The sequence below is a fragment of the Mauremys mutica genome, chromosome 8, assembly GCF_020497125.1.
Source record: "Mauremys mutica isolate MM-2020 ecotype Southern chromosome 8, ASM2049712v1, whole genome shotgun sequence".
NCBI classification, from domain to species: domain Eukaryota; kingdom Metazoa; phylum Chordata; order Testudines; family Geoemydidae; genus Mauremys; species Mauremys mutica.
The window spans coordinates 90,001,834-90,028,306 of record NC_059079.1 but is presented as its reverse complement, the minus strand read 5'-3'; the positions used below and the strand labels follow the sequence as shown (position 1 = coordinate 90,028,306).

The window sequence follows — 26,473 nt, the reverse complement described above, 5'->3', positions numbered from 1 at the left end:
CCTCTTCCTCTCTTTTACATTGAGCAGCTATCACTTTTCACTGGACGGTTCCACAGGTGGTTTCTAGGCTAATCCACTTCCACAGGACCCTGCTGCAGCCGCTGTGTGTCGGAAAACACCCAAAGATCTAGCATGCACGGAAATTACCTTGCTCGCGAAGCGGTAATGTTCGCTGGTAACTGAGCGTGGCGCACGCAAAACAACCTCACTGTCAATGCACAAGAGAGGGTGGGTGAATGCAGAGACTTGTGCAACCCCCACCCCCCTCCTTGGTCGCAGCAGAATCGAAACCGTCGCTGCAAAAGGGCTGAAGTGTCAACAGCGAAACCAAAGCGCCAGGGAAGGCGCGTCTGTCTCTGTCAGCAAGAGCGCCCGGAGCCAGGGATCAACCTGCGGGCTGTGTTCCCAGGGAGCGCCCTGCTTTGAGAGGCAGATGCGACCGGGGCAAGCAGCGATCCGGGCTGACTGCGAGCTCTGCCAAGAGCTGGGGCGTGAGGAGAGGGGGACGCTTGCAGGCTGCAGCGGATCAAAGTGGAGGCTCCCGGGTCAACCAGGGGAGAGACCGGGACTGGGGCTGCGAGAACCACTCTAGGGGGCAGACCAGCAGGAGCACCGGCAACACTCTCAGCCGTGTGTGTGTGTGTGCGTGTGTGTGTGCGCTGCTAGCAGCCCATTGGCTGGGGGCTGCCTGATGTCACGGCTGGGTGTTCCTATAAGCTCCCCAACACATAACGGGCTCAGGACACTTGTAGACAGGACTCCTGGCAGGGCAGGAGCTGCCCGGGCTGCAGCAGGGGAGGGAGGCGGCTAAGAAGGGAACAAACAAATGCAAATTCCTGCCCCCCAAACAGTCTGTCAACAAGTCTAACTGCAAGAGGCCCCCCAGGCCGGCCAAGCCACCGCCGGCATTTCTCGGGGGGGGCTGCCAAGCTTGGATCTCCTACAGCGGCGCGTGTGCCTGCTCCCGGGCCCTCGCCAGGCGCCGCGGGTACCGAGCGCGGGTGACAGCTGGCGTGGAAAGCGCGCGAGCGGAGCGCCGGCGCTGCGCAGCGGGCACCGGACTTCGGAGCGTCCCAGGCTTGCCTGCGAAGAGCCCCCGCGCTGTGCGGCCGGGGATCGGACGCGGGGCTGCCCGGGGCTTGCATGTCAACAGGGAGCAGAGCGCAGAACGTGCGCTGCTGCGGGTAGGAAGCCATGGGATCGGTGACTCCCACCAGCCAGGTCAATGTGAGCAGCAGCAAGGACCCGGACAGTTCCAGCCTGTCGCAAGACGTCTGGATGGTGGGCATGGGCATCCTGATGTCCGTGATCGTGCTGGTCATCGTCTTTGGCAACGTCCTGGTGATCACCGCCATCGCCAAGTTCCAGCGGCTGCAGACCGTCACCAACTACTTCATCACCTCCCTGGCGTGCGCCGACCTGGTGATGGGGCTGGCCGTGGTCCCCTTCGGGGCCAGCCACATCATGCTGAAGCAGTGGAAGTTTGGGAACTTTTGGTGCGAGTTCTGGACCTCCCTAGACGTGCTGTGCGTCACGGCCAGCATCGAGACCCTCTGCGTCATTGCCGTGGACAGGTATTTCGCCATCACCTCCCCCTTCAAGTATCAGAGCCTGCTGACCAAAAGCAAAGCCAGGATTGTCATCCTCGTGGTCTGGGTGGTGTCGGTTTTGACCTCCTTCTTGCCTATCCAGATGCACTGGTACAGAGCAGCGCGCCCGGAAGCCGAAAGCTGTTACCAGAACGACACTTGCTGTGACTTCTTCACTAACCAGGCCTATGCCATCACTTCTTCCATCATCTCCTTCTACTTGCCTTTGGTGGTCATGGTCTTCGTCTATGCCAGGGTCTTCCAGGTAGCTAAGCAGCAGCTGAAGAAGATAGACAAATGTGAAAGGAGGTTTCATAACCCGAACAACAACCAGCAGGAGCAGAACGGGAGAGCAAGTCACAGGAGAGCCTCCAAATTTTGCTTGAAGGAGCACAAAGCCCTGAAGACCTTGGGGATCATCATGGGCACTTTCACTTTGTGCTGGCTGCCCTTCTTCATAGTCAACATCGTGCACGTGATACAGGACAACATTATCCCCTCTTACCTGTACATCCTCCTGAACTGGTTGGGATACATCAACTCCGGCTTCAACCCCCTTATTTACTGCAGAAGCCCGGACTTCAGGTATGCTTTCCAGGAGCTCCTGTGCCTCCGGCGATCTGCCCTGAAGATGCACGCCAATGGATATTCCAACAGCAACGGGAAAAGCGACTTCAACGAGGAGGACGATGGATATCAGTTGGGACAAGACAAAACGTGTGAATTGCTGTGTGAAGGAGCGGGCCCACCTGCCAGTGAGGACTTAGTGCACTGTAAAGGTACTGTGCTGAACGGTTGCATTGAGTCCCAGAGCATCAATCATAGCACACACGATACCATATTGTAGAGAGAGGAGCCTTTACCAAAAAAAAAAAAAGTCCTATGAAAAAGGCACCTATAATGTAGTAGCTGCAAGAGAACTAGCAACCTTCATACAAATATGTGGGAGTGCCCCCCTCGGGGAGGGAGCAGGTTGTTTATTTGCAGGATGTACAAAATCCTCTGGCAAGTGAGGGTTATTTTAAGACCGTGGATGAGGTTCATCCCGTGAAGACTTGATGACTATTGTGGTGTTCTTGTTACTGTGTTTATCTACCTCATAGATCTAGTAATAATAAGCACGTAACTGCTGCCCTCAAGCCTAGCTGGACTCCTGTCTCTTTGGTGACTGGGCTGTCTCCCATCAGAGGGGAAGGTGATAGGCCTGTCTCTGGAGCCTTTCCTTCAGGGACCAGTCAGGGTTCGATTTCCCGAATCAAGGCTGAAGTTTACTTCTTTGTGCAGTGACTATTGGTGTAAGGGTGACCTCACTGCACCTGTTTGTCCAAAGTCCTGTCCACTGTATAAAAGTGTGGTGACAACTTCGAATGGCTTCAGACTCAGTTCTGCTAGGAATGGCTCGTCTCCCCCGCACCAAATCCCCATTAATCCCAGTTCAGCTGGTCAGGCTTCATGTTAGTACAGTAAACATACCTTTCTACGGCCTCTGCTTCCTTTCCACCCACACCAATATGATGGTCACATTTTCATTACTGCGTATTATTGAAATCCCCAAACCTTGGCTGTGAAAGGAATGGGCAATGTCCGCTTATGCTAAAGAAACCAGCCCCTTTCCCCATTATTAGACACTTCCTGCCCTCACAGTGTCCTTCACTTGGGATCTTTGTTCCCTCTTGGCATCAGGAGAGGTCTGAGCCTAAATGCCAGAGGGATGCATGAGGATTAAGCCCACAATTATAAAATGGTCAGCCCTAGGTTTCTGCAGTTGACATCCTCCAGAAGCAGGGGGCTGGGAAGCGCAGCGGGGGCTGGAACACGAGAACGAGCACTTCCCTTCTGGTCACTCTGAGCCTGATTCTCCGGCCACCCGCCGTGGCTGAGCTCGCTGCCCCGGAGGAGAGCGAGCGTTGCTAGGAAAGGTGGACAGGTCGGTCAGAGCAGCGCTCTGCCGGTTCCAACAGGTTTCAGCTCAGCGAGTAGCCCGTGGCAGCTCGCTCCGTTTACAGGGGGACTCTAAAGCCATTTCAGCGCCACTCCAGTGGCAATCTTCGCAGTAGAGATGCTTTCCCCTGGTCTCAGAGGGCCGAGTGTGGAGCAGGCTAGGACACGCAGTGGGGGCTCGTAGGCAATGAACTGCTGAATAAAGGGTGGTTTGATCCGGGTCATTATATTCTGTGTTATTTATTAAGCACTCCGTTTGCTCGGAGCTGTGCCCCTCCGGTCGGAGCGAGCTTAGGCTCAGAATGGTGGGTTCTGGGGGTCACTGAGCGAATTGCTCTGGGCAGTATTTTCCCTCTCCTGAAATGTCCCCTTTTACTCTTCCCATTTTTCAACGGTGGTTACACGCCGGCACTAGTCCCAGCGCTAGTGGGGTCCTGGGGCCGGCCGTCTGCCCTTTATAGTAAAGCACTTTAGTGTCATCGCTGAATCAGTGTCCCCCAGCTCATGAGGGCCAGGAACACCGAAGCATGACCCAGGCCACCCCAGGCTGTTGTACAGCGAAATCCCCCCTCCACATCCGGTAAACCGTCTCTTGAACATGAATTCTCTTGTTGCACAAAACAAAACAAATGAAACACGCGGTCAAAACACGACTCAGTTTTAGCCTCAGATGGAGGGGACGGGGCAAATCCCTGCTTATGGAAAAGTCCTCTGGAATTGTACAGGGGTGACGCCAGCAAAGTTCTGTAGGGTGCTTTTAAAATTACCGTAAAACCTTTAGATTTTTAAAGGAAATGAGAATTTCTGGCGGGATTTAGAATCGCTCTGTAGAACTCTATACAAGAGAGATTAAATTTGGTAGGATGATTTAAAGAAACTAAAGAATGGTCTCTATTAAATTCTATAGGACTTTTTCATTAAAAAAGAAACAAGCTGGGGGAATTTGGGAGAATGTAGAAGACTATGATTGTAAATTTCACTGAGAAGGTAGCTGGAAAGTTGTCCTGTGTGCTGCTAAAAATCACCGAAAATGCCTCTAGCTAAAGGGTTTCCCGATCTTTGAATTTTATTTAACTCAGAGAGCGTCTGGTCTCAGGAGACGGTGGATATGGAAGGTTAGGTCAGTCCTTGTTTTTGTGGCTCCGCTTTATTTGTTTATTAGCTTTCCCTCTTGGCAGGTTTTACATTTTGTTCCTGGCTTGCAAAACTTGCTTCACGCTGGCTGCAAGCTCCGCGGGGCTGTCAGCTGGGAAGCTAATACTCAGACACAAGTGGACAGGTGCGGGCGGGGAGGAGTACAGAGACGGCGGGGGGGGGGGGGGGAAGCGAGCGGGGACTGTTACTCTGCAGCAGAGCAGCGGCTCTGCCATTGCCTCTCGAGGCAGGAAGCAGTGATCAGAAAACGGGACTCTTCCTTTAGGCGTAGGTAGACATTTTTTAAAGGGTGCGGCACGACTGCAAAGAGGATGTGAAAGAGAAGGGTCCTTTCAAAACACGTGGAAAAGAGTGAGGTGAGGGAAGGTCCCGCACTGGGTCCCTTACAAGGCAGTGACACGTTTTACATTCCAATCTGTTCTATGTATTTATACACCAGATCCCTCAACACAGTATCTGAGTGCTTAATATCTTGGTATGTTTCTGTTCTGCTGCTTTGTTATTGCATTCTGTTAATACAGGCGAGCTGTCTTCGGGAACTGCTTTGAGCTTTGACTAATTTGCTTGAAATAGCTTTTGGTCAATCTTGGAGTCATGCATGGGTTAGGCAACGAAGAACGTTTTGACCTGTGGCCTAGAATTCCAACAAGGAGTTTCCTGGAATAGTATCTTAGTGGGAAGAAATATCAGCGAAAACAAAACAAAAAAACAAATGCAAAGATTTGTGGGGTTCAGTGGTGAGCTGCTCCCAAACTCAGCATTTATTCCACCACACACCCACGCCTTTGCTGTGAAAAAACTCTTCACCAAGAATATTGTCACTGTAATTGGTAAAAAGAAGGAGGAGTCCTTGTGGCACCTTAGAGACTAACAAATGTATTTGAGCATAAACTTTCGTGGGCTAAAACCCACTTCATCAGATGCATGCAGTGGAAAATACAGTAGGAAGAGATACCGGTATATAAACAGAAGACATGAAAAAGTGGGTGTTGCCATACTAACTATGGTGAGAGCAATCAGTTAAGATGGGCTATTACCAGCAGGAGAAAAAAAACTTTTGTAGTGATCAGGATGGCCCATTTCCAGCAGTTGACAAGAAGGTGTGAGTAACAGTAGGGGGGAAATTAGCACGGGGAAATAGGTTTTACTTTGTGTAATGACCCATCCACTCCCAGTCTTTATTCAAGCCTAATTTAATGGTGTGCAGTTTGCAAATTAATTCCAATTCTGCAGTTTCTCGTTGGAGTCTGGTTTTGAAGTTTTTTTGTTGGAGTATTGTGACTTTGTTACTCACACCTTCTTGTCAATTGTTGGAAATGGACCATCCTGATTATCCCTACAAAAGTTTTTTTTCTCCTGCTGATAATAGCCCACCTTAACTGATTGCTTTCGTTATAGTTAGTATGGCAACACCCACTTTTTCATATCCTCTGTGTATATATATATATATATCTTCCTACTGTATTTTCCACTGCATGCATCCAGTGAAGTGGGTTTTAGCCCACAAAAGCTTATGCTCAAATACATTTGTTGGTCTCTAAGGTGCCACAAGTACTCCCCGTTCTTTTTGCTGATACAGACTAACACGGCAACCACTCTGAAAACGGTAATTGGTGTTTCCAATGAATTTCTGAGTGAGTCTTTGCAAATCATTTGTGATCACTCCTGAAAGCTGTCCATGTGAAGCATAGATTGTCTTTGCTTTTATTTTCTTTCTTATTGAAAATACTTTTTGCACATGGTTGGGGAAGTTTTTTGTGGTTCCTGGGAGCTGCTGAGCAGTCAGGAAGCTTGATCTCCTAAGCATTGTCCTGTCAAGGGAGGCCTGCTGCAGAGATTGTCAAGTGAGTGGTGAGGATTTGCCTGCTGATTTTTTACAGGCTAAAGTCTCTGCATCTTGATCAGAAATCTGTAGTTTGCTCTCTTTCAGGTTAGATTTTTGTTGCATCTGTCAACTGCAGATGCCAGAGGGATGTAATTAATTAGTGGAGCCCCCCCTCTGGTGCACACAAGAACGTCTCCCCTGGCCAAACGGTATGCTGAGTTTTCCCATGTGGAAGTTGTTCTTTGCAGAATCTAACTCACTCACCTACCCTCAACACAGAGAAAGCACTTTGTTTAGCAGCTAGTAAGCATATGTAGCTCGAACACCTTCATAAACCTTTCCGTTTGTGCACAGTCATGCTTGGGATTAGTGTTTACACCAAGCAAGGTGGTTATTAAGGCAGTAAAAAACCTGCAGTCGGGTTCAAGAGAGGTGACCGGGAGGGACATGCTGCAGCAGAGTTTGGAGCAAAGTGCATGGGGCGGGGGTGTCTTTCTGACAGCCCTTCCTGCAGGTTGGGGCCAGCTGTGAAGTGTGATTAAGGGAGAGACTCACTGCATCTGTGAAATTAGAAGAATGCTAAGGCAAATCTCCACAAAAACAATGCCGCGTTATCTTCTGCACCTTTAACAGTTGTCCTTAAAGGAGAAGGCCAAATTAAAAGACAAAAAGCCAGATACCATGCAACACAATGAAGTGGGACTATTTATAGCTGAGACTTTGCAGTCACAGTACACGCACTTGTACTGTTGTGCTACTTTGCAAAGGAGTATCTGCAAGTTAACGTGGGCCCACTGTGTCATAGTTTTTCCGCCAAGGTGATGCGAGCTCAGAGACTACAAAAGTGTGTGTGCAGGAAAAACTAAGGAATTCTGGGTGTGTATGATTCAAATCACCTCTAAAAATGTGGAATGTGAAATAAAAAATAATGGCAACAAAATTGAAAAGAAAAATACCAGGCGTTCTTTAAACTTGCGGAGCATTCAACCCTGCGGAAGTCTGTGGAAGGATTGTAGAGATAACTGTGTATTGTCCACATTCCCTTTAGGGTCCAATTCAGCATTGACCTGCACCTTGTGCAGTCATTTACCCCCTTGTGAAGTAAGTTCAAAGCAGGTGTAAAGGCTGCCATTTTGCACTGGTATAAATGGTGATACAAGGTTCTGCAGTGAATTCAGCTCTGAAACATTTTGAACCACGTACACACAACACACATAGATGTGAAGTCTTGTCTCAACTATTGGCTTTTATGGGGAAGAGGAGTTGAAATTGCTGCTCCTTCCTCTCCCCAGCAAGGTGGGCCTAGTCCTCGGGGAAGAGTGACTAAAAGAGCCTGATCCTTGAATCCTCCTTCAAAGGATGGCAGGTGTGGTTGCCATTACAAAAGAGAGTTTTGCCTGGGTCAGGACTGCAGGGCTGAGCCCAAAGTATATACAGAGAAAGAGAATGTGGCCTGAGAAAGCTTCTTCCTCTTTCATTAGCTGTCTACCTCCTATGGGAGATGAGTTCCAGGATGTCCCTGCTTGTCTACCATTGACTGCTCCCTAGCACCAAGCAGAGAACAGGGTTTGCTTTAAGGAGGTTGCCTGGTGCATCTCTCCCTGCTGTTGATGTCAGGCTGTAAGCAGATCCTGTGCACAGTTCAATTCCCATATTAAGCCTTTAAAATATAGCCAGTCCCACTGAAGCAAACACATAGTGATGACGTTACAGGGTACATGCAATTGCTGTTAGGGGAAGTCACCGGGTCTACAAAAACAATCTCTTTCCAGATAAACATTAACAGGGTGTCCTAGCAGAGTGAAACCTGACACAGTGCAAGATTTAAGAACTCAGAAAATCAGGTGCCATTTGTTAATGAAGCTTGTTCTGTACAGTACAAGGATTTAGATACAGAATGCTGTTGTACAGTACAGTAGGTGCATGTAAACACACATTCATTATCTACAGGTTGCATATGCTGCATCAGTGTGTGTATATTAATTATTATTATTTAGCAATACAGAGGAAGTAAAAAAATAGTTACAAGTTGTGGTTCTCAATTTCCTCTCCTGTGTTTTTTAGTCTGAACAACCAGCAACCGACAATCGCTTGCAGTGTTTGTAATATGACTATACCCTCATGAATGGAATCACATGCACAGGTGACATGGAGGATACACACCAGGACAGGGTAGCTTATAAGATTGATTGGGCCAAGTACGGGTGGAAACCGGTATCCCCTCACAAGTGGCAGGGTGACATTCTCTTTAGCAAGGGCCCAGTTCTGCTGTCACTGACATTACTGCCAAACTTCCGTTGACTTCAGTGGGAATGGGAGCCAGCCCTGAGTGCAAACAAATACCGTGTCCTCATTGCAAGTGCTGTGCATATTTTGTCAATGACCACATTTGTTTGGCTACTTGGTATTAAAACTTCAAATGCTGTTGCTGTGTGTATCTGAAGAAGAGGAGCAAATGGGGACATGGCTTATCTCAGAACCACAGTGCTGCTCCGAGCACTGGAAGGTGGAAGGGTCAGGAAGCAATAGACTATTCATTGTGAGACAAGGCTGGGAAGATGACCTGGATATGGTGACTCTGATCAACACAGACAGGATGGGTAAAGGAGGCATCATTAGTCCTGAGATTTGCATGTAGATCACCTGACAATTGCTGCCGATTTTACTTTTCTCTCTGAAGTCAACACAGGTGGGGTGTGAGCTGTGGAGGTCTCAAGCCACCTGAAGTTGAAGGAAAGGATCAGCAACTTCTTTGGAAAGCCACCAAACAATAGGTCAAATTCTCAGGGGCTTAGTCACGTGTTACTCAGTCTTACTCAGCCAAAACTCTCATTGGACTTGGCTCAGTGAAAACTGTTGACTTTCCATAGAAACGTGACAGTTCAGAGAATGAAACTGTCATGGAACCAACCAGTTACAATATAACACAGACAATAAATGGGCCCCTAGAAAAACTGCCATGTGGTGATTAAAAAACGCAGCAAGGAAAACCTCGTGTCTGATCATTTATTTTGTAATGAAGAAAATATCCTAGAAAACAGCAGAAATAGGTATATATAGATCAAGTATCTGGGCCAGATCCCCAGCTGGTGTAAAGTGACTTCGGTGCAGCTATGTCTGTTTATACTAGCTGAGGATCTGGCTCAGAGCGTATAATACACATAGTGCTGCTTTCACTTGTGGAAAATAAAATCCTAGAGAATTCCGCTGTCACTGGAATGAAATACCGTGTTCAGACCTAAAACAATGCGCTCCACTGAAAGCACACAGGCCTACATTCTGTGCTGCTGGTTTGTACCTCTCACAAACCCTGTGTCACGGAGATTGCACTGGAGGCAAGTGGAATATTTGGTACCCTTTGTGTATGTATGTATACAGTTCTTGTGAATATATGTTATTGTGGGGGATAAGTGCCCTCCCCATCTATTGCCTATTGCACATTGGATGAATAGAGTTTGGCATTACCTCATGCTCAGTTGTGTAATTCTTTGAATTCTTGTAAGTCTTGGTGCTGTAATTGCTGCTTTTGCATTGTTGCAAAATAGTGGTGTAGCTGCAGATCCGAGAGTCATTTTTTACTCTGGTCGCTGCATTTTCCACTTCAGGAGCTGGCTTCGCTCCATTCTCCACAGCAGACATAGTATGTAGAGTCCCGTCACTGTGTCAGTCTTTTGCCTCATTGGAGACATTCCCAGAGAGCTTTTGCTTTGTGGGAAGCCTAGGCCTCAGAAGATGAATTGTCAATATCAGAGAATTATTGATGTGTATACTATTAACCTATGAGAAGTATGCTGATCCAGACCCCCAGTTATGGGGAATTCTTGCAGCTCAACCCTCTTTCTGTAATGGGCCAATTCCAAACACCCCAAGCTCTGGAGAAGTCCAGGTTGACACCTACATTTCACACCTGCAAGTTCAGGACCCTGTGCTTTGATTCTGCCTATGGTGAATTTTGGAAGCAGGGTTTTGCTCGGTGCCCATCTCTAGTTAGTATAGAACCTCTCTCTCTCTCTCTCAGCTGTGCTTTCCTTAGTCCAGACATATGGCATATGCTGTAGAACCTAGCTAATTCATATCCCCAAAGTCAGAAAATAGCTGATTGCTATAGGAAGTTGGTGATGAAAGGCACTGCAGGTCAATGCATATTATACTGTAGTGTGATATCAAAAGGGCATGTATGGATGGATGTATATAGAGGAGCAAAGATTGTGGGATCTGAAGGATCAAGTGCAAACAATTGAGGTTCCACTGATTGTACATGTAAATCTACCCCGCATTCTGTCCCATGCATTCTGGGCCAGGTGTTTAGCTCCTAAATGGCTGAAGTTTAAGGTGCTGGGCACATTAAAGGTGAGAGCGAGAGCTGTGTTGAGACAGTGAGCGGAGGCAGGGAAAGGGATGAGGAGAGCTAGTTACTAAATATCCAGAAATATTAGCAGCCTGAAATTTTAAAAAGTTAAGAAACAAGAAAGAGCCCCTGCCTCTCTGGAGAAGTAATGAAAGGGTGAGCAAGCACAAACCATGCTCTCCAGCTTGGCCAGGGGTGGCCAACCTGAGCCTGAGAAGGAGCCAGAATTGACCAGTGTACATTGTCAAAGAGCCACAGTAATACGTCAGCAGCCCCCCATCAGCTCCCCGAGCCTCCCACCCACTGGCAGCTCTGCCAGTCAGCGCCTCTCCCTCCCTCTCCGCACCTCCTGATCAGCTGTTTCATGGCGTGCAGGAGGCTCTGGGGGCGAGGGGAGAGGAGCAAGGGCACGGCAGGCACAGGGGAGCACCCCCTGGCACATTGGAAAGTCGGCACCTGTAGCTCCAGCCCCGGAGTCGGTGCCTATACAAGGAGCCGCATATTAACTTCTGAAGAGCCGCATGTGGCTCCGGAGCCACAGGTTGGCCACCCCTGAGCTTGACCCTGTGACAAGACTCTACTTTCTCGGTGCGCGAGGCCTCCAATTTTGACAATGCTGGGCAAGAGCTAACAGAATGCCGAGATCCTCCTCCTGAATCTCCCTGCTGCCTTGTGTTACAACAGCCCTGTCTCCAGGAGCCAGAAACACTGAGGCTGGCAAACAGGAGAGATTTGCTTTCTCTCGCCTTTCTCTTCCACTTGTTCCGCTTGCTTCTTTTCACCAGCCCAGTAAATCCATTTCCCAGTGAGATCAGCTTATGGAATGGCTCATTTCCTCAGGCTGCAGGCTCACTCTGTTGTTTACTCTCCTTTTGCTAGGTTCACTTTCTGCTGTCTGGGATCTCTGATCCCCACCCATGTAATGGAAACTGCCCTCCCCTATAAAGTAGGATGGAACAAGGTTCCTGCACGACCTTGTTATCAGTAACTGACACATACTGGGAAAAATGTCCCATGTCCCAGCCCATCTCCCTTGCTAAAATTAATAAGTGAGGTTTCAATGCACAGACTTGGGCCAGATTTTTAAGAGTACTCAGTATCTAGGTGCCTAAATGGGAGGAGTTGGGTGCTGAGCACTTTTGAAAATCTAGCCCTTGGAACACGATCCTGCTAAGAGCAAATTTAAGTTACTCTGCGTCCATTTAAGAATTGCTTGGAACTTAGGATTTTACAAGGCTTGTTTTACATTTCTAGTTGATTTCTCTGCTTGCCATGCAGGACCCCAAGCACCATTTAGGATCTGTGTAGCAAAGGCTCTTTCTATGTGAAGATCTTTGCAATTCATGACACTGCACCCACCGGCACTGGTATTTCATTTGTTATTGTTTTTATTAGTGGTGGTCTGAAAATGGATATTAGCCCTAATCTTCTTCCCCACCTCAGCCAGAACATCTCGCAGCAGGTGCATCACAAGTGCTGCAAAACACAGTCATGTTTCAAAGGGGTTTGCTAGACCCTATTCTCACCACATCTATCTCTCAGGAGTAAGGAGACTGCTCATAATGGGTATGTCTACATTGCAATTAAAAACCTGCGGCTGGCCCATGCCAGCTGACTTGGGCTAAGGGGCTGTTTAATTGTGTTTGACATTCAGACTTGGGTTGGAGCCCAGGCTCTAGGACCCTGCAAGGGGAGAGGTTCCCAGAGCTCCAGCTCCGAACGTCTACACCACAATTAAACAGCCCCGTAGCCCAAGTTCTGTGAGCCCAAATCAGCTGGGACGGGCCAGCTGCAGGTTTTTAATTGCAGTGTAGACATACCCAATGGGTACTGAAGGGAGTGCACAGGACCAGCCACTTCTTGTGATACTACAAAGCGGGGAACTCAACCTTTGCCCAACACTACAGCTTGCCAGGAGCCCTAGGACTGCACTTTAAGGCCCTGATGCTGCAGCTGACAGCACAGGGCAGACTGTTTCACCCACAGGGTGCCGCATTGACGCTACAGCAGGCTCTGCGTGGGCGCAGCAGTCCACATATGTATCAGCTGTAGGATGAGGGCCCATGTTTGCATAATATGGAGCAGACTATAAACTAACCTAATCTTTAATGTAGAAGTACCCCAGCAGGTCTCTGTAATGCAGCCTGGATCAAGACAGAGCATGGTGGGAGCTGTAGTTTCTATTAGCCACATATCTGTATTAAAGATGAAGGCTGCACTGTATAATTCCTTGGGCCATCTTGCCTATAAAGTGCTACCAGGGGATACTCATAAGATCATGCCATAGTAACCACGATGCACCACTCTGACTCCAGTTTTACACGGGAATCTCAGTGTAATGGAGTGAAGAATCGGGCCCAATATTTTGCAAGGTGTCAGACCTTGAAAAAATATTGTTGAATCACAAAAATGGTCTTGCAGATCCTCCCATTAACATAATGACAGCTTTCCTCCCATCTTCTCACCTTCCCAATGGCAAGAAAGGATCTCTGAATTCCTGTGCAGTATTGCTGGTGCCAGTGAGAGGGCATGGGGAAATAGTTTTTTGTTTACTGTCCTTGATAAGGTCATTTTTGCACAATTGTTTATATAAAAATATGCAGTAAAGAAATGAAAACATATTTTTGTTCTTATAGCTCTCTCTCTCTCTCTCTATATATATATATATTTGAAAATATGTATGTACAAAGTTTGAGTATTTATTACAGGCCCTCCTGTTTGACATGTGTGTAAATAAAGAGTATTTATGGTACTGCTTGTGCCCTTGTTTTGCTGTCATTTTGGCTGGCTGAATGTCTCACACAATTCCCCTAATCCTCCAAGATTTGGAAACAAAACAAAGCCACCAGCCGTGCATTAGCAGGAAGGATGCAAAACCTTCTTGAGTCTGCATAAGGTTTTCCTCTCTTGGGGCCTGATCCTATGAGGAACTGAGCACCCTCATCTCCTGAATCCAGCAGGAACAGAGAGTGTTTAGCACTTCCCAGGATAGGCCCTCCCTCTGGTTTATCTCACCATCCAGGGCTATATTCTAATGGTTTTCAAACAATCCGTCTGCTCTTCTGTCTGATCACATTGCAAACAACATATCACTGTCTTGAATGACTACTGTGGACAGCATCGTTGTAGCCATGTTGGTCTCAGAATATTAGAGCGAGAAAGTGGGTGAGGTACTATCTTTTATTGGACCAACTCAGAGCTTAAATTCTCATAGATTATTTCCCAGAATAAAACTGACATGTTGGGCCCCCTCTCCCCGCACTGCAACATGCTATAAAAACTCCAGGGCTGAGCAGGGGGGAGGGGAAGCAGGCGGCCTCAGGGCTTCAGCCTCTGGGCCCGGGGGGAGTGGAGCTCAGGGCTTCTGCCCTGCAGGCTGGCGAGGCTAGGGGCTTCTGCCCTGTGGGGTGTGGGGCTAGGGGCTTCAGCCCCCTGCGGGGAGGGTGCGCTGGGGTTTCAGCTCCATGGGAGGCACACTGCAGCTCAAAACTATTTACCAGAGCTCTGCTCCGGCCAGCTCCGGCTGAATTTCTGCTCTGGCCCAACTTCTATTGGTGAAAGAGGCAAGTTTTCATGCTACACAGAGCCCAGACCTGAAGAATAGCTCTGTTTAGCTTGAAAGCTTCTCTCCTTCACCAACAAAAGTTGGGCCAGTAAAAGATGTTACCTCACCCCCACTGTATCCTGAATGAATAATGTACCTTTGCCACAGAACATGCCTGCTTAGGAGGTGCTCACATGCACTTATTTACAGCTTCGTTAAGCCATTTTGTTGCTGGTCCCCAGTGCCAGTTTTCCAGTGGGACTTCAGAGAAACAGAGGTAAAATACTGAGAACATTCCCCTGCTACATTAGATCATTTAAAAGGAGACAGGACCGAGCATTAGAAAATGTATCCTGGAGACCAATCCTATATTGGCAGGGAATGGCAATCAGGGGCGGCTCCAGGTCCCAGCACACCAAGCACATGCTTGGGGCGGCATGCCGCAGGGGGCGCTCTGCCAGTCGCTGGGAGGGCGGCAGGCGGTTCCGGTGGACCCACCAAAGCCGCGGGACCTGTGGACCGCGGGACCAGCGGACCCTCTGCAGGCCCGCCTGTGGGAGGTCCACCAGAGCCGCCTGCCGCCCTCCCGGCGACCGGCAGAGCGCCCCCCGCGGCATGCCGCCGTTCTTGGGGCGGCAAAATGTCTAGAGCCGCCCCGATGGCAATAGCATACCTTAATATGTTTTTCCATTTGTACCTTCTATAACTCCTTGAAGGTAGACCCAGATCAGGGCTGGAGCAACTAGGTGGGGTGTTTGAAAAGTATAATAGTTTTATGGGCTCGTTTCACCATGCAGATAAAGATTTCTGGTTAAGAACATAAGAACACTGGACTACAACAGATATCCTGGGTCATCCAGTCCCTGGCTATCACAGGCAACCCCACATTAATACATTTATCAAGCGCCATCCTAAAAGCGGTTAGGTTTCTTGCCCCCACTACTCCTAGTGGAAAGCTGATCCAGAACCTCATTCCTCTGGTTGCTCCAAGGGACCCGATCACTGCAGGTGTCCGAGATGAAACACAGCCAGAAACACAGCCCAGAGTGTTGCAGTGAAAAGTATTTTGCATTCTTCATGCTACTTAGGGGCATGATAAGGGCTTCTGCAGTGAAAGGCCTGTGTATGCCCTGCGTAGTTTAGCATTTCCCCTTCCCAAAAAATAATAGCAGGGCTTTGCAGAGGTATGGCACAGCTTGGGCAGGGAAGTGGTTAAATCCAGTTATTGCCAGAGCCACCACAACTATCCAGAATCTAATCATTTTCTTCATTAGTAAGTATTAGTTTTAAAAAGGACTGAGAACACTAGAGAGAGCCCAGCCTTTCCTGACAGGGTGGGCCCTGAGTTGGTGCCAGACCTTCAATGGGCTTTGAGGGCACTCAGTACCACACAGGATCAGCCCTACGCTTTCAAGTGGGACCTCATCTTGGAGTAAATTTCCAGCCACATCATACTGCATAGAAAGGCATTTTACCCTTGGAGGCCATGACCACCAATTCCCAGGTGTTTGAACCAGGACTTCCCTCCTTCCCCAACCTGCCTTCTCCTCAGGTGCGATCCGGCAGTGATGTCACTGTGGTGAGGACAATGTGACATCACAGTGGTTACTATGAAAATTACCTGCAGTCTCACAAACACCTGACTTAGGATGACCAGATGTCCCGATTTTTTAGGGACAGTCCTGATTTTTGGGTCTTTTTCTTACATAGGCTCCTATTGCCCCCCCACCCCCTTTCCGATTTTTCACATTTGCTGTCTGGTCACCCTAACCTGACTTCATGGCAGGCTCAAGCAGCCGGGAAACCTGGTCTGGAAGGCAGGGATCCTTACTATAGACAGTCCCAACCCCCAGTTCCAAACACCCCTTCCTGGGCTCCAGGTGTTCAAATTCCAGAGCTGAATTCTGCAGCTTCAACCCAGTCCTGTGAAATGTAGACAGCAAAAGGAGCCTCAGGGAAAGCCCTTCCAAGTCCTTTCTCCTTAGGTAAATATTTCCTTCTCTCAAGTGCATGCTAGTGCAAGAGTCTCCTTGATCTTTTAGGTCCACAAAGAGGAGGAAACCCTTCAAGCAACCTTGGGCATGGAGGGAAGGGCTCTCTCACCCTGAGGCTTCAGTCCTTACTTCCCTCAGACGCACCCAGCTGAGAGCATTACTCACCCTTTCTGAATCTCACCACAGCGGAGCCACTGCAACCTGAACACTTGCTTCTCAAACCCCTGGGTGTAAATGTGCTCATAATGTTACATACGCAGGACCAAATCCTGAAGGTATTTACTCAGCCTTTACTCATTGATTTTACTAGCGGTTTCGCCTGAGTAAGCTCTGAATAAAACCTGAGTAAATTGCATCCGGATTGTGAGCTGAGGCAGATGGCTTGATGAGAAAAGTCTTCTAGGTCACATGTTTTTAAAAGGAGATATTGCTTTGTGGGACATAGCTCCCAGAGAGTTACAGTGCCTGCAGAGGTGGGGGAAGGAGGGAGAAAAGGAACTACTTTAATTATTTGTTAATTCATTTATCAATATATTAATATTGGACCCCAGTTCTGCACCATTCACTATCCAAGTGTTTTCTCATTCTTGGCTCAGGAAGCCCCACCCCTTTTTGGTCCCACCTGATTTATTTGTTCTGAGAATAGATGGCAGGTATCCGTGTATGTTAAATATAGGTTGTCATTCCATATCCAATAAGCTCCTGCTTGAAATGAGGCCCCATGAGCCAAGTCTCTGTTACACTAGTGTAAATGAACCTGGCATCCCTTGCTTTCAATCAGCCAGGGAAGGGAAGGGAGACTCTCTCCCACCGTGTGTTTGTACTGTGCTTAGCCCAATGGAGCCTTGATCCTGATTGAAGTCCCTGCATACTACTGTAATATGAATCAATAATCATAATATTGAAGATTTACACTAGTGCAGCTGAATTCAAAACCTGGCCCTTTTTCTTTCCATGCACGTTCTAGGTTTAAAATATCCCTTTTGTTCTAGGTGCAGAAGTCTCCTGTGTATAAGGTTTGTGTGATCTGCCTAGCAACCAAACTAATCGAAAGAAAAAGAAATCCCAATAATTAGAGGGAGAAACATCAGAGTGACCCCGGCCTGGTCTGGGGTTGCTAAATGAATGCTGAATCTCAGAGGCTAGGTTTTAGGTTGTGCTCACTGGAAGATTTAAAACTCCCCACCACACCTTGTTATGTGCAGGTCTCCATTTTCCCATTCCCATCCCTCCCTGATTGATCCCACCCTCTGTACATGTGCTGTCAATTGGTCAGGACTCTGAAGCAAAGGGCCTGTGTGACTCATCCTAATTAAACCCAAATATCTTCAGCTCTTGTAACTCCCCAGGAGGCGTGTCCATGTTGTGACCTGCGGGGGCACCGATTTTAAGAGTGTTGCCTATTATTCAGCCTATTTGTCCTTTCACAGTCAGATTCTGCTCTCCGCCACACTGGTGAAAATCTGCAGTTCACAACACCGACATCAAATTCAACAACTGATACTAAACTCTGAAAAAGCATAACCTGCGACGCACAGCTGCTAGCCTGGTTGTGAAACGACTGTGGAGAGGGCGACTTTCACAACTGTGCCGGTGGAACAAATGTTACTCAATGTGGCAAATTTCCCTAGTGTAGACAAGGTGTCAGTGTCTTCAGTTTGTATTTGGCTCAGGGCTTGATTGTGAGACTTTAGTCAACGGCCCTGAACTAGGAGGTGCCATACAAAATGCACTGCACCAGGCACAGCCTGAGGGGGCACTGTGCCTCAGAGATATCCCTTGGAGGTAGTTCCTTCCCTGCTTCCCTCCTGCTCTAGGGGAGCAGTAATTTGCTGTTCTATACTAGCACCGAGTTATGACACCTACTGCACTGGCGTGGGTTGGGGCACAGTGCGAAGGCTTCCTGCCTGCTTTGGCCAGTGCCGGGGGAAGAAAGAGGCATGCAGTGCCCATTCACATCTTTGTGTTCCAGGTGGCCTGTGCAGGAGTGTAAGACGGGGGCTTACTCCTCCCAGTGCCAGATATGCCAAACCTGCGGAAAAAAACACAGAAATTGGGCTAGTTTTTAGCTTGCAGCTTGTTGCTTGTTTGGCTTGTTGCTTCTTTTTTTGATCGGCTCCCGGCAAGCAGGGGCAAGGTGGGGGAGAGAGTCAGGGGTGCACAGCGGGCCCACCACAGTCCCAGACTGCACGCCGGGGGCGATCTAGTCACATAGAGTGTTGGGGTTCTTAGGGATTGGCTTTGTTTCTTGATTTTTGGCTTATTGTGAAAGTCGGGGTGCTTATTTACCGCGTGAAAGTTGGCAACTGTGCCCATGTACAAGCCTGTAGTGCAAGTCAGAATCGAATTGGTAGTTTCCTCTCTCCTGGGAGTGTAAATCAGGAGTACCTCCATTAACGTCAATAGCTACAGCAGTGCAAAACCAGGGTGAGATCAGAACCAGCCCTCCATAGCCTCTCCCGCTCTGACACTCACCGACACCTTTCCCTCCCCTGTCACTCTTCACCTAAAACATTATCTCCACTCGAAGGCAACAGCCAGTTTAAAAAAGAAAATGGGCAGCAGTCTGTAACTGGGGTAATTATAGCAGCCTGCTTCTTGAGGGAGCAAACCTGACATATAATCGTCCCCACGGAGCCAGCGCAGTTCCTTGCTCAGGAGGCTGAGAACCAAATACACCCGGCCATACCAGGCTGAGCCTCCTTCCCAAGTTCTGCTCCTACCCCAGCTGGCTGGGGACACTGTGTTTTTGTGAGGGCTGTCAGCTTAGCTGCCATAGTAGCAGGGATTGAACCAGAGACAAACATGTGAGCTTCACTGCTCTATAGCAGAGTCAGATCTTCTGTGGCCTGGCACAGAGGGGCTCTTGTAGCACACACTCGCCACGGGGTAACATTTTCAAATGGCAAAGAAGATCTGGGAAGATCATGGTGTCTCAGGCAACTGCAGAGTGGGGATCCTGGTGGCTGTAAGACAATGAGAGCCCCCACCCCACGTACAGGGGAATGGAAGGGACTCAGCAGCTGGCAGGATCAGAGACCATTTGAACTAATTAATATGTGTTCAGTACAATTAGCGAATGAGAGAGGGAGATGGGAGAGAGGGGACCTGGGGGAAGGGCTGGGAGAGGTAAAGGGGTGTGTGGGTGTGAGTGTGTGTGTGAGAGTGTGTGTGAGAGAGAGAGCACAAAGTCATGGCAAAGGCATTGTATGACTTAAAAAAGGACAGCACCCACTAAAATGTGCTATTCGGCTTATTCAGATCACTGTGAAAAACTGGCAGGATGTCCAAGCCCCTGCATGGAGATCAGCAGGGGAGATAATTCCCTCTCCAAGGGGTTCCTGGAAATGTATATTTCCAGTCTGGAACCCTGCAAAGAGGTATCACTGAACTCTCCATTCCTGAATGAACATCTTTCAGTCTCCCGCAAGAAGAGTAATACAGCCCACCCCAGTCCCTAATGCAGCGTGTGAGCTGACATTTGCTAGCAGACTGTAAGTGACAGTTGCGGTCAGTTCTCACTAGCAATAAAAGGTGATGACATACTGTATGTCGCCAGCAGTGGGCGGGGATGGGGGAGGATGGGGGTGTGTGTGTGACTTATCCAGCTGCACTGTACCTAACAGAATGAGGAGCACAAGAGTCAAGTGATCCGTGGCAAAGGGCCCAGGCCATTCCAAGTAAGGAAAGGTCAGGAGCACAGCAGGCAAATGAAGTGTCACCAGCCTCAGAACCAAAGGCAGTGACGGCAGCAGGCCGGACATGGCAGACAAGGCCGTTGTTTTTAGGTGTGACTCGTTTACTTTGGCCTGTGGAGATAAAAACAAATTATGGGGAAGAAAAAAATCAAACCACAAAGCCTCAGCTTCTTTGGCTTTTGTAGCTGCCAGCTGGCGAAACATTCTGCTCTGCTGATCTCGATCACATACGCACGTTTGGATGTTCCTCCAGCTCCAGGCTTAGGGACGTCCAGAGACGTGGCATCATCTTCATATCTCTCCTCTGGACGCAGGCATTTATCAGGCTCATTCTGCCCTCTGACCCGGGGCAAACATCACAACATGTCTCTCCCTGTAGGACAATACTACAGTGTTCTGTGGGAATGGACCAAAACACTAACGCTTGTGCTACAGTGATACTGCAAAGCTTTGGGGGGCTTTTCCATAAACTGGAGTATTTTTCTTATAGCATGTTATCCTCTATGCCAGAGGTGAACATCAAACCCCATGTGCTTTAATGAATATCTTTCTGCTGCATAAGAGTTTCCTCTAAAGCTGAAAATGTTGGAAGAACAACAATAGCACTAAACTCTTTGAGGCAGGGGCATCATTTTGTTATGTACAGTGCTAGCATAATAGGGACCTGGGCTTATAGCTGGGCCTGTTAGGAAATACAAATAATTAACAACAATAATAAATAATAGCAGTATTGCCGACCCCAAGGGTTCAAAATCCACGAGCTAGGCCTCCCCAAATGATGAGATTAACATAACAATCCTGAGGGGTTTTTTTAAGAATACATTGTGGATTCTGTTTATTTTCCTTTTGGGTTTGAGCATTTAGGGTTCACCTTTTCAAGCGTTTATTTCCAGCCAGGAAGGTTAGAAACTTAAAAAGAAAAAAAGCTGTAATGTTTACATAATAATAAAAACACCCAAACCCACAAGACTCCTGTTAAAAATTACAAGAGTTGGCCACAATGTATGTGCCAAATTCATCCCCGGAGCAGGCAAAAGGGGGCTGTGGCATTGGCCAGCATTTAGTCCTAGAAGAAAATTCCCACTCTTTGTGTTCACTGGTGACCCTGAGGCAGGATTTGAACTCACATCTCCAGAGCTGAAAAGCAAGGGCACTAATCTGCTGTGTCACTTATGCCCCCTCATTGTTTCTTTGGGGTGTGTCTACACTGCAATTAAAAATCTGTAGTTGGCTTGAGCCAGCTGAGCTCAAGCTAAGGAACTATGTAGATGTCTGGGCTTGGACTGGAGTCCGGGAGGGTCCAAGCCCAAATATCTACCTTGCAATGAAACAGTCCCTTAGACCAGGCTCTGCGAGCCTGAGTCAGTTGGCACAGGCCAGCCACAGGTGTCTAATTGTAGTGTAGACAGACCCTTAGTTTCCTAGGTCATAAACTGCAGGATTCATCAATGTAAAAAGAATACATGAGAGCCAAGATTCAAACACATCTTTACTTTTAAGACTTTCCATTGCAATTTAACATCATGGGTGAAATTCAGCCCTTGTATATCCCCAGTAGAGTAAATGGAGTTAAAATAGGGATGAAAATGGCCACGTCTCTCCAGTTACACAGCTGTCCACCATGGAATTCCACAGGTTTCCAGTGGAGGTCTTGAATGAAGCCATGAAAATGGAAAAGCTCCTGGCTCCAGTGGGCTATGAGTGTTCTGAACAAACCCCAGATGCTGTGCAGTCAGTAGGGGCACATCTACACAGTAGCTGGGAGGTGTGATTCCAGCTCAGGTGGATGTATACATGTTAACTGTGCTCAAGCTAGCACCTAAAAATGGCAGTGAGGCTGCGGTGGCACGGGTGGTGTTTTGGGCTAGTCACCCAAGTACCATCCTGCCTGACCCCTGGGTACATACTCTGGCAGCTAGGTTGACAGTCAGGTTTGACTTAGTGTAGTGTTAGGGATGATCATGATCCCATGTCTGAAGGGACTCCGAACTGAAAGCAGAACCTAAACAATGTGATGGAAACATTTGGTGAATCTGGTCCACATGCAGCATCTTCATGCAGGATCCTGCACTTTCCAGGCCTATCCGCGAAGTATTAAAAATAGCAGAAAGAGGTCCACCTTGGAGCTAACTTGGTACCATTCACCCACTGGTGATGAGGAAGTGTCTGACTTCCGGGTCACAGCTAGAGTTTCTTGCGGGAATCAACTCAGACACACCTGTGCTCTGTGTTTTTTGTTACCTTTGTATACAGTTTAGGGCCTTTATTTGGAAAATGTTCTTCAGGAGGAACATGTGTAGGCAGGCTGGGTCCTGGGGCTTTCCAACTCTTTAAACGGGTGTTTGTTTCAAGAGTGAATTAAGTGGCAGGCTGGGGAACTCCATTTAGACTGAGTTGCCACCCCTTCCCGCCTGTCCAAGTAACGATTCCATGGCAACCATTGGCACAGGGTATCTTAGAGCTAGGCTGGTATTGCCTTCCCCCCTCCTGAGCATTAGAGACAAGTGCTGCTCTAGTGAGGATACGAGTAGAGAGGAGCCAGCCGGAGACTCCAGCTGGAAGGAGCAGAAGCAGCCAAAGAAGGGACTGCTGCACTTGCGAGAAGGAGGTAAAATGGGGCCCAGTTGGGGCCACCCCTCTCCCCAGCACCCTAATATGTGCAGGGAGCCTCCCCCTCACCTTTGGGCTCCTAGGATGCAGGTAGTTCCCCCTCTTATGTGACCTTGGGGGAAAACTGCAGAGAGGATCCAACCAGAGACTGCAGCCGGCTGAAACAGAAGCAGCCCAAGGAGGAACATCTAAACATTCAGAGAACTTCCTACAGCTTTGACTGGACTTTCTCTGTCCTGCACTGACTGGCTGTTTACTCCAACCCTCTCCTTCCCTCGGCCCCTCCTTCACTGTCTCTTCCCCTCAGCTTCACTCTACACTAGCTGCTTTTTATCCTCATCTTCCTGTTCCCCTGAATGAGCTCCACACTACAGGAAAACTCCCACTGGCATACGCGTGAGGTCACACCATGTGGCAAGAGTGCTGGAGCACTGTTCTGGCCTGTGCATTTAGCTGATGCCCTCCTTACTAAATGCCCCTTTCCCCTCCCTTTTGGAACGAACACAATGTTTGTTGCCATCACATTGCTCGCTCTGCTTGTGTGTTCTATCCCTTCCCCCACCCTGCATCTGTCTTGACTACTTAGACTGTAAATTCTTCAGGACAGGGGCCATCTACGACTGTTTGCACAGTGCCTAGCACAATGGAGCTCCATTCTTGGTGGGTCCTTAAGCTCTACTCTAATAATTAATAGTAATAAAATGCATGGCTGCTATTGGGAACCAAAGCACTTTGTAATGTTAGGTTCAACCAGTGGGATTTCAAGAGATTTAAAGAAAGAAAGAAAGAAAGAAAAGCATTCTGCCATCCCCGTATTAGGCAAAATAGTCATGCAGACATGAGCCATGTGCCTAGGACTTCAATATACCTGTGTGTCAATATACCTGTGATGAAGATAATGCAGAGCACCAGTGAGAGTGTGTCATTGCAATTTTTAAATCTCTCCAAACCCTGTGGCTCAGCCTTGGTAAATTGATGTGAAATTTACTAGCCCAGTCATAAAAAATCTACTTTCCTGCCCTTTGCACTAATGCTAATGACAGTGGCAATGGAAAAAATGAATGACATTTTACTTGCCCATCAAAAGGCATTACTGGCGCCAGAGTGAGTAGAGTTTGTAAGGCTGCTTAGCTAATTCATGATGGTTGTGCCTGAGGACCATGTATGGACAGCCCATCACCTGCTCTCATAGCAGCTTGACTTGCGCCCTTTTTTGAACCCTGCCTGCCCCCTCCAGCATTCTTTGCACCTGGCCCCACAGCTGCATCCTGCATGACCACCTCTCCCCTGTTCTCTCACCTATACCTGCCCCATCATCTGTTGTACAGGGAAGAATGGACTTCCAACCTGTAGCAGGCTAGAGTCATCTTTCCCCTTCCCTCCCCCCATCCCTTAGTCTCAGCTGCCAGCACCACCGAAACCATTTCAGAACATTCCTTCCTTCCACTAGGCGGCTGTGACACGCCTGGTTGATATGGTAATCCTGCGAGAGCTGCCACTAGCTGGGAGCATTGTCAAACAGGGCCTTCCCTTGGTTTGGTTCTGAGAATGTCGATGAACAGCAGCCTTGTTCAGCATTGACTCTCTTCCAGCCTGAGCTCCCTGTGGCATTTCCACATGAGCCCCAAGCCTCATTTCACTCTCGCTCTGCTGTGATAAACACTGAAGTTTGCATTTTGTCAAAGGTTTTTACTGGAAGTCGGGAGCCAACAGTCCAGCAGCTGTTGGTCCAAACAGTGACCTCATAGAGAAATCTTGGCAAAAGGTGCCTTGTTTTCCAACGGGCTGCATACATGGCCCCTATGTGACTGACGTACACCTACATATTAGCTCTTCTGCATAACCCAGCGTGACCTGAGCACGCTCACTCAGCCAAGGCTGAGATTACAGAGCAAGGGTCCTCACAGCACTACTAGTCAAGGGCATTCATTCAATCCTTCTCGGAGACCTGCAAACCTCACTGAAGAGGTTTCCTCCGGCAAGAGCCCTCCTGTGGTCTATGTAGCATTTCTCAAATGCAGCCACCAGGGGCTTTTCTTGCAACCACAACCTTCTGGGCAGGGCCGGCTCTATTGTTTTTGCCGCCCCAAGCAGCGCGCCGAATTGCCGCCGCGGACGGCAGGGGCAGTCCATGTGCCGTTAGGGCAGCATGCGTGTTTCCGCCCCGGTGGCAATTCGGTGGCAGCTTCTGTCTTCAGCTGGAAGACAGAAGCTGCTGAATTGCCGCCGCGGGCAGCTGAACATAGAAGCTGCCGCCGAATTGCCGTTGCCGTAGAAATGCGCGTTCCGCCCTAAGGGCGCACAAACTGCCCCCGCCGTCCACGGCAGCAATTCGGCGCGCTGCTTGGGGCGGCAAAAACACACAGACTGCTGCCCCTTGCAGACTGCCGCCCCAAGCACCTGCTTGGAATGCTGGTGCCTGGAGCTGGCCCTGCTTCTGGGCTTGTGACATGGAGGGGGGGCAAAGTAGTGCCCCCTCCCCCTCCCTGTTGCTCCTGGATGCACGGCCTTGGTGTTAGTTGCTGAGGCCACCAGCAGGGGTTGGGCCCTGCCCCCCTCTGGAGACACCTGGGGCACAATGCAGGAGGAGCAGGCAACTGGTGAGTTCCCCACTTTCCCAGGGGTGGTGGGGCTCAGCCTTTGATCCCACAGGACCCCAGAATAGAACTGATTTCCTGGCTCACATAAGGTGCCTTCCCACATGCCTTTGAAACAATGGGCGGTGCTGCAGTGTAGGACTGAGAGGCATTATCAGCAGTGACTGGATGTCAGGTGACTGGGGTAGCAGCGGGTGCTGCATGTCAGGCTTGAGACATCCTGGCAGAGCCTTGCAGGAGGTTGGCGGGACAGCATGGCAGCGTTGCCATCTCTCACGTGTTTTTTGCGAACTTCATAGTATGTCATGTCTCAGCTCCTGGCGTCATGTGACTACAACAGAATCTCAGCCTTCATTTAAAAAATGTAAGTTACTTGCCCATGTGGTTGCAGAGAAATGCTAGAAAACATGACCCCTAAAGGCTAAAAATCCAGAAGGCAAATAAAAATAAACCTACTTTTAATATTTTTTTAAAGACAGGACAGAAAACAATGGGCTTAATCCGCAGCAAGGAAGATTTAGGTTAGATATTAGAAAAAACATTCTCACTATAAGGATAGGTAAGCACTGGAATAGACTTTCAAGGGAGGTTGTGAAATCTCCATTGTTTGGAGGTTTTTAGAAAAAAATTAGACAAACATCTGTCAGGGATGATCTAGGTTTACATGGTCCTGCCTCAATGCAGGAGGCTGGAGTAGATGACCTCTTGAGGTCCCTCCCGGCCCTATATTTTTATGATTCTATGATTTTTTGGTGGGGCGGAACTGACTCCTGATTTTTGGAGCTTGGGGCTGGCAGTATCAGCGCAGTGATTGTCTCTTCTATGGCTGGCATGAACCAAAGTTTCACTAAGAAAAGGTCTCTCCCACTAGAAGTTCCCCCTCCTCATCTCGTGCCCTGTCTTTGGATGAAAGGGGGCCAGCAGGCCAGCTCAGTCTGGTGGGGACAGGCTGCTGATCTTTGCCAGGAACTTGCATGGGGATCTTATCACATCTTCCTCTCCCTTCTTTTTTCTTCCTCCCTTTTCTAGAGTTGCTCAAACTCACACCAGGTATTTTTTTTAACATAGCCTCTTCCTTTCCCTCCTGCTGGAGACTATAAAGCCAGGCTGTGTGTCTGGAAGAATGTCTTCAACAAGCCCTGGCACAGAGACCAGGCTATCTGTGGCAATAC

General features: G+C 48.6%; 1 protein-coding gene across 1 annotated transcript in view; it reads left to right on the top strand.

Moving 5' to 3' along the window:
• Positions 1-298: 298 nt before the first annotated feature.
• The window catches only part of ADRB2 (adrenoceptor beta 2), a 57,497-nt gene continuing 31,322 nt past the window's right edge, over positions 299-26,473 (top strand). The window contains exon 1 of the mRNA XM_045026976.1: positions 299-2,368. Within this exon, the coding sequence (XP_044882911.1) occupies positions 1,195-2,368 (1,174 nt within the window). The 5' untranslated portion in view covers positions 299-1,194. The remainder of the gene's footprint in view (positions 2,369-26,473) is intronic.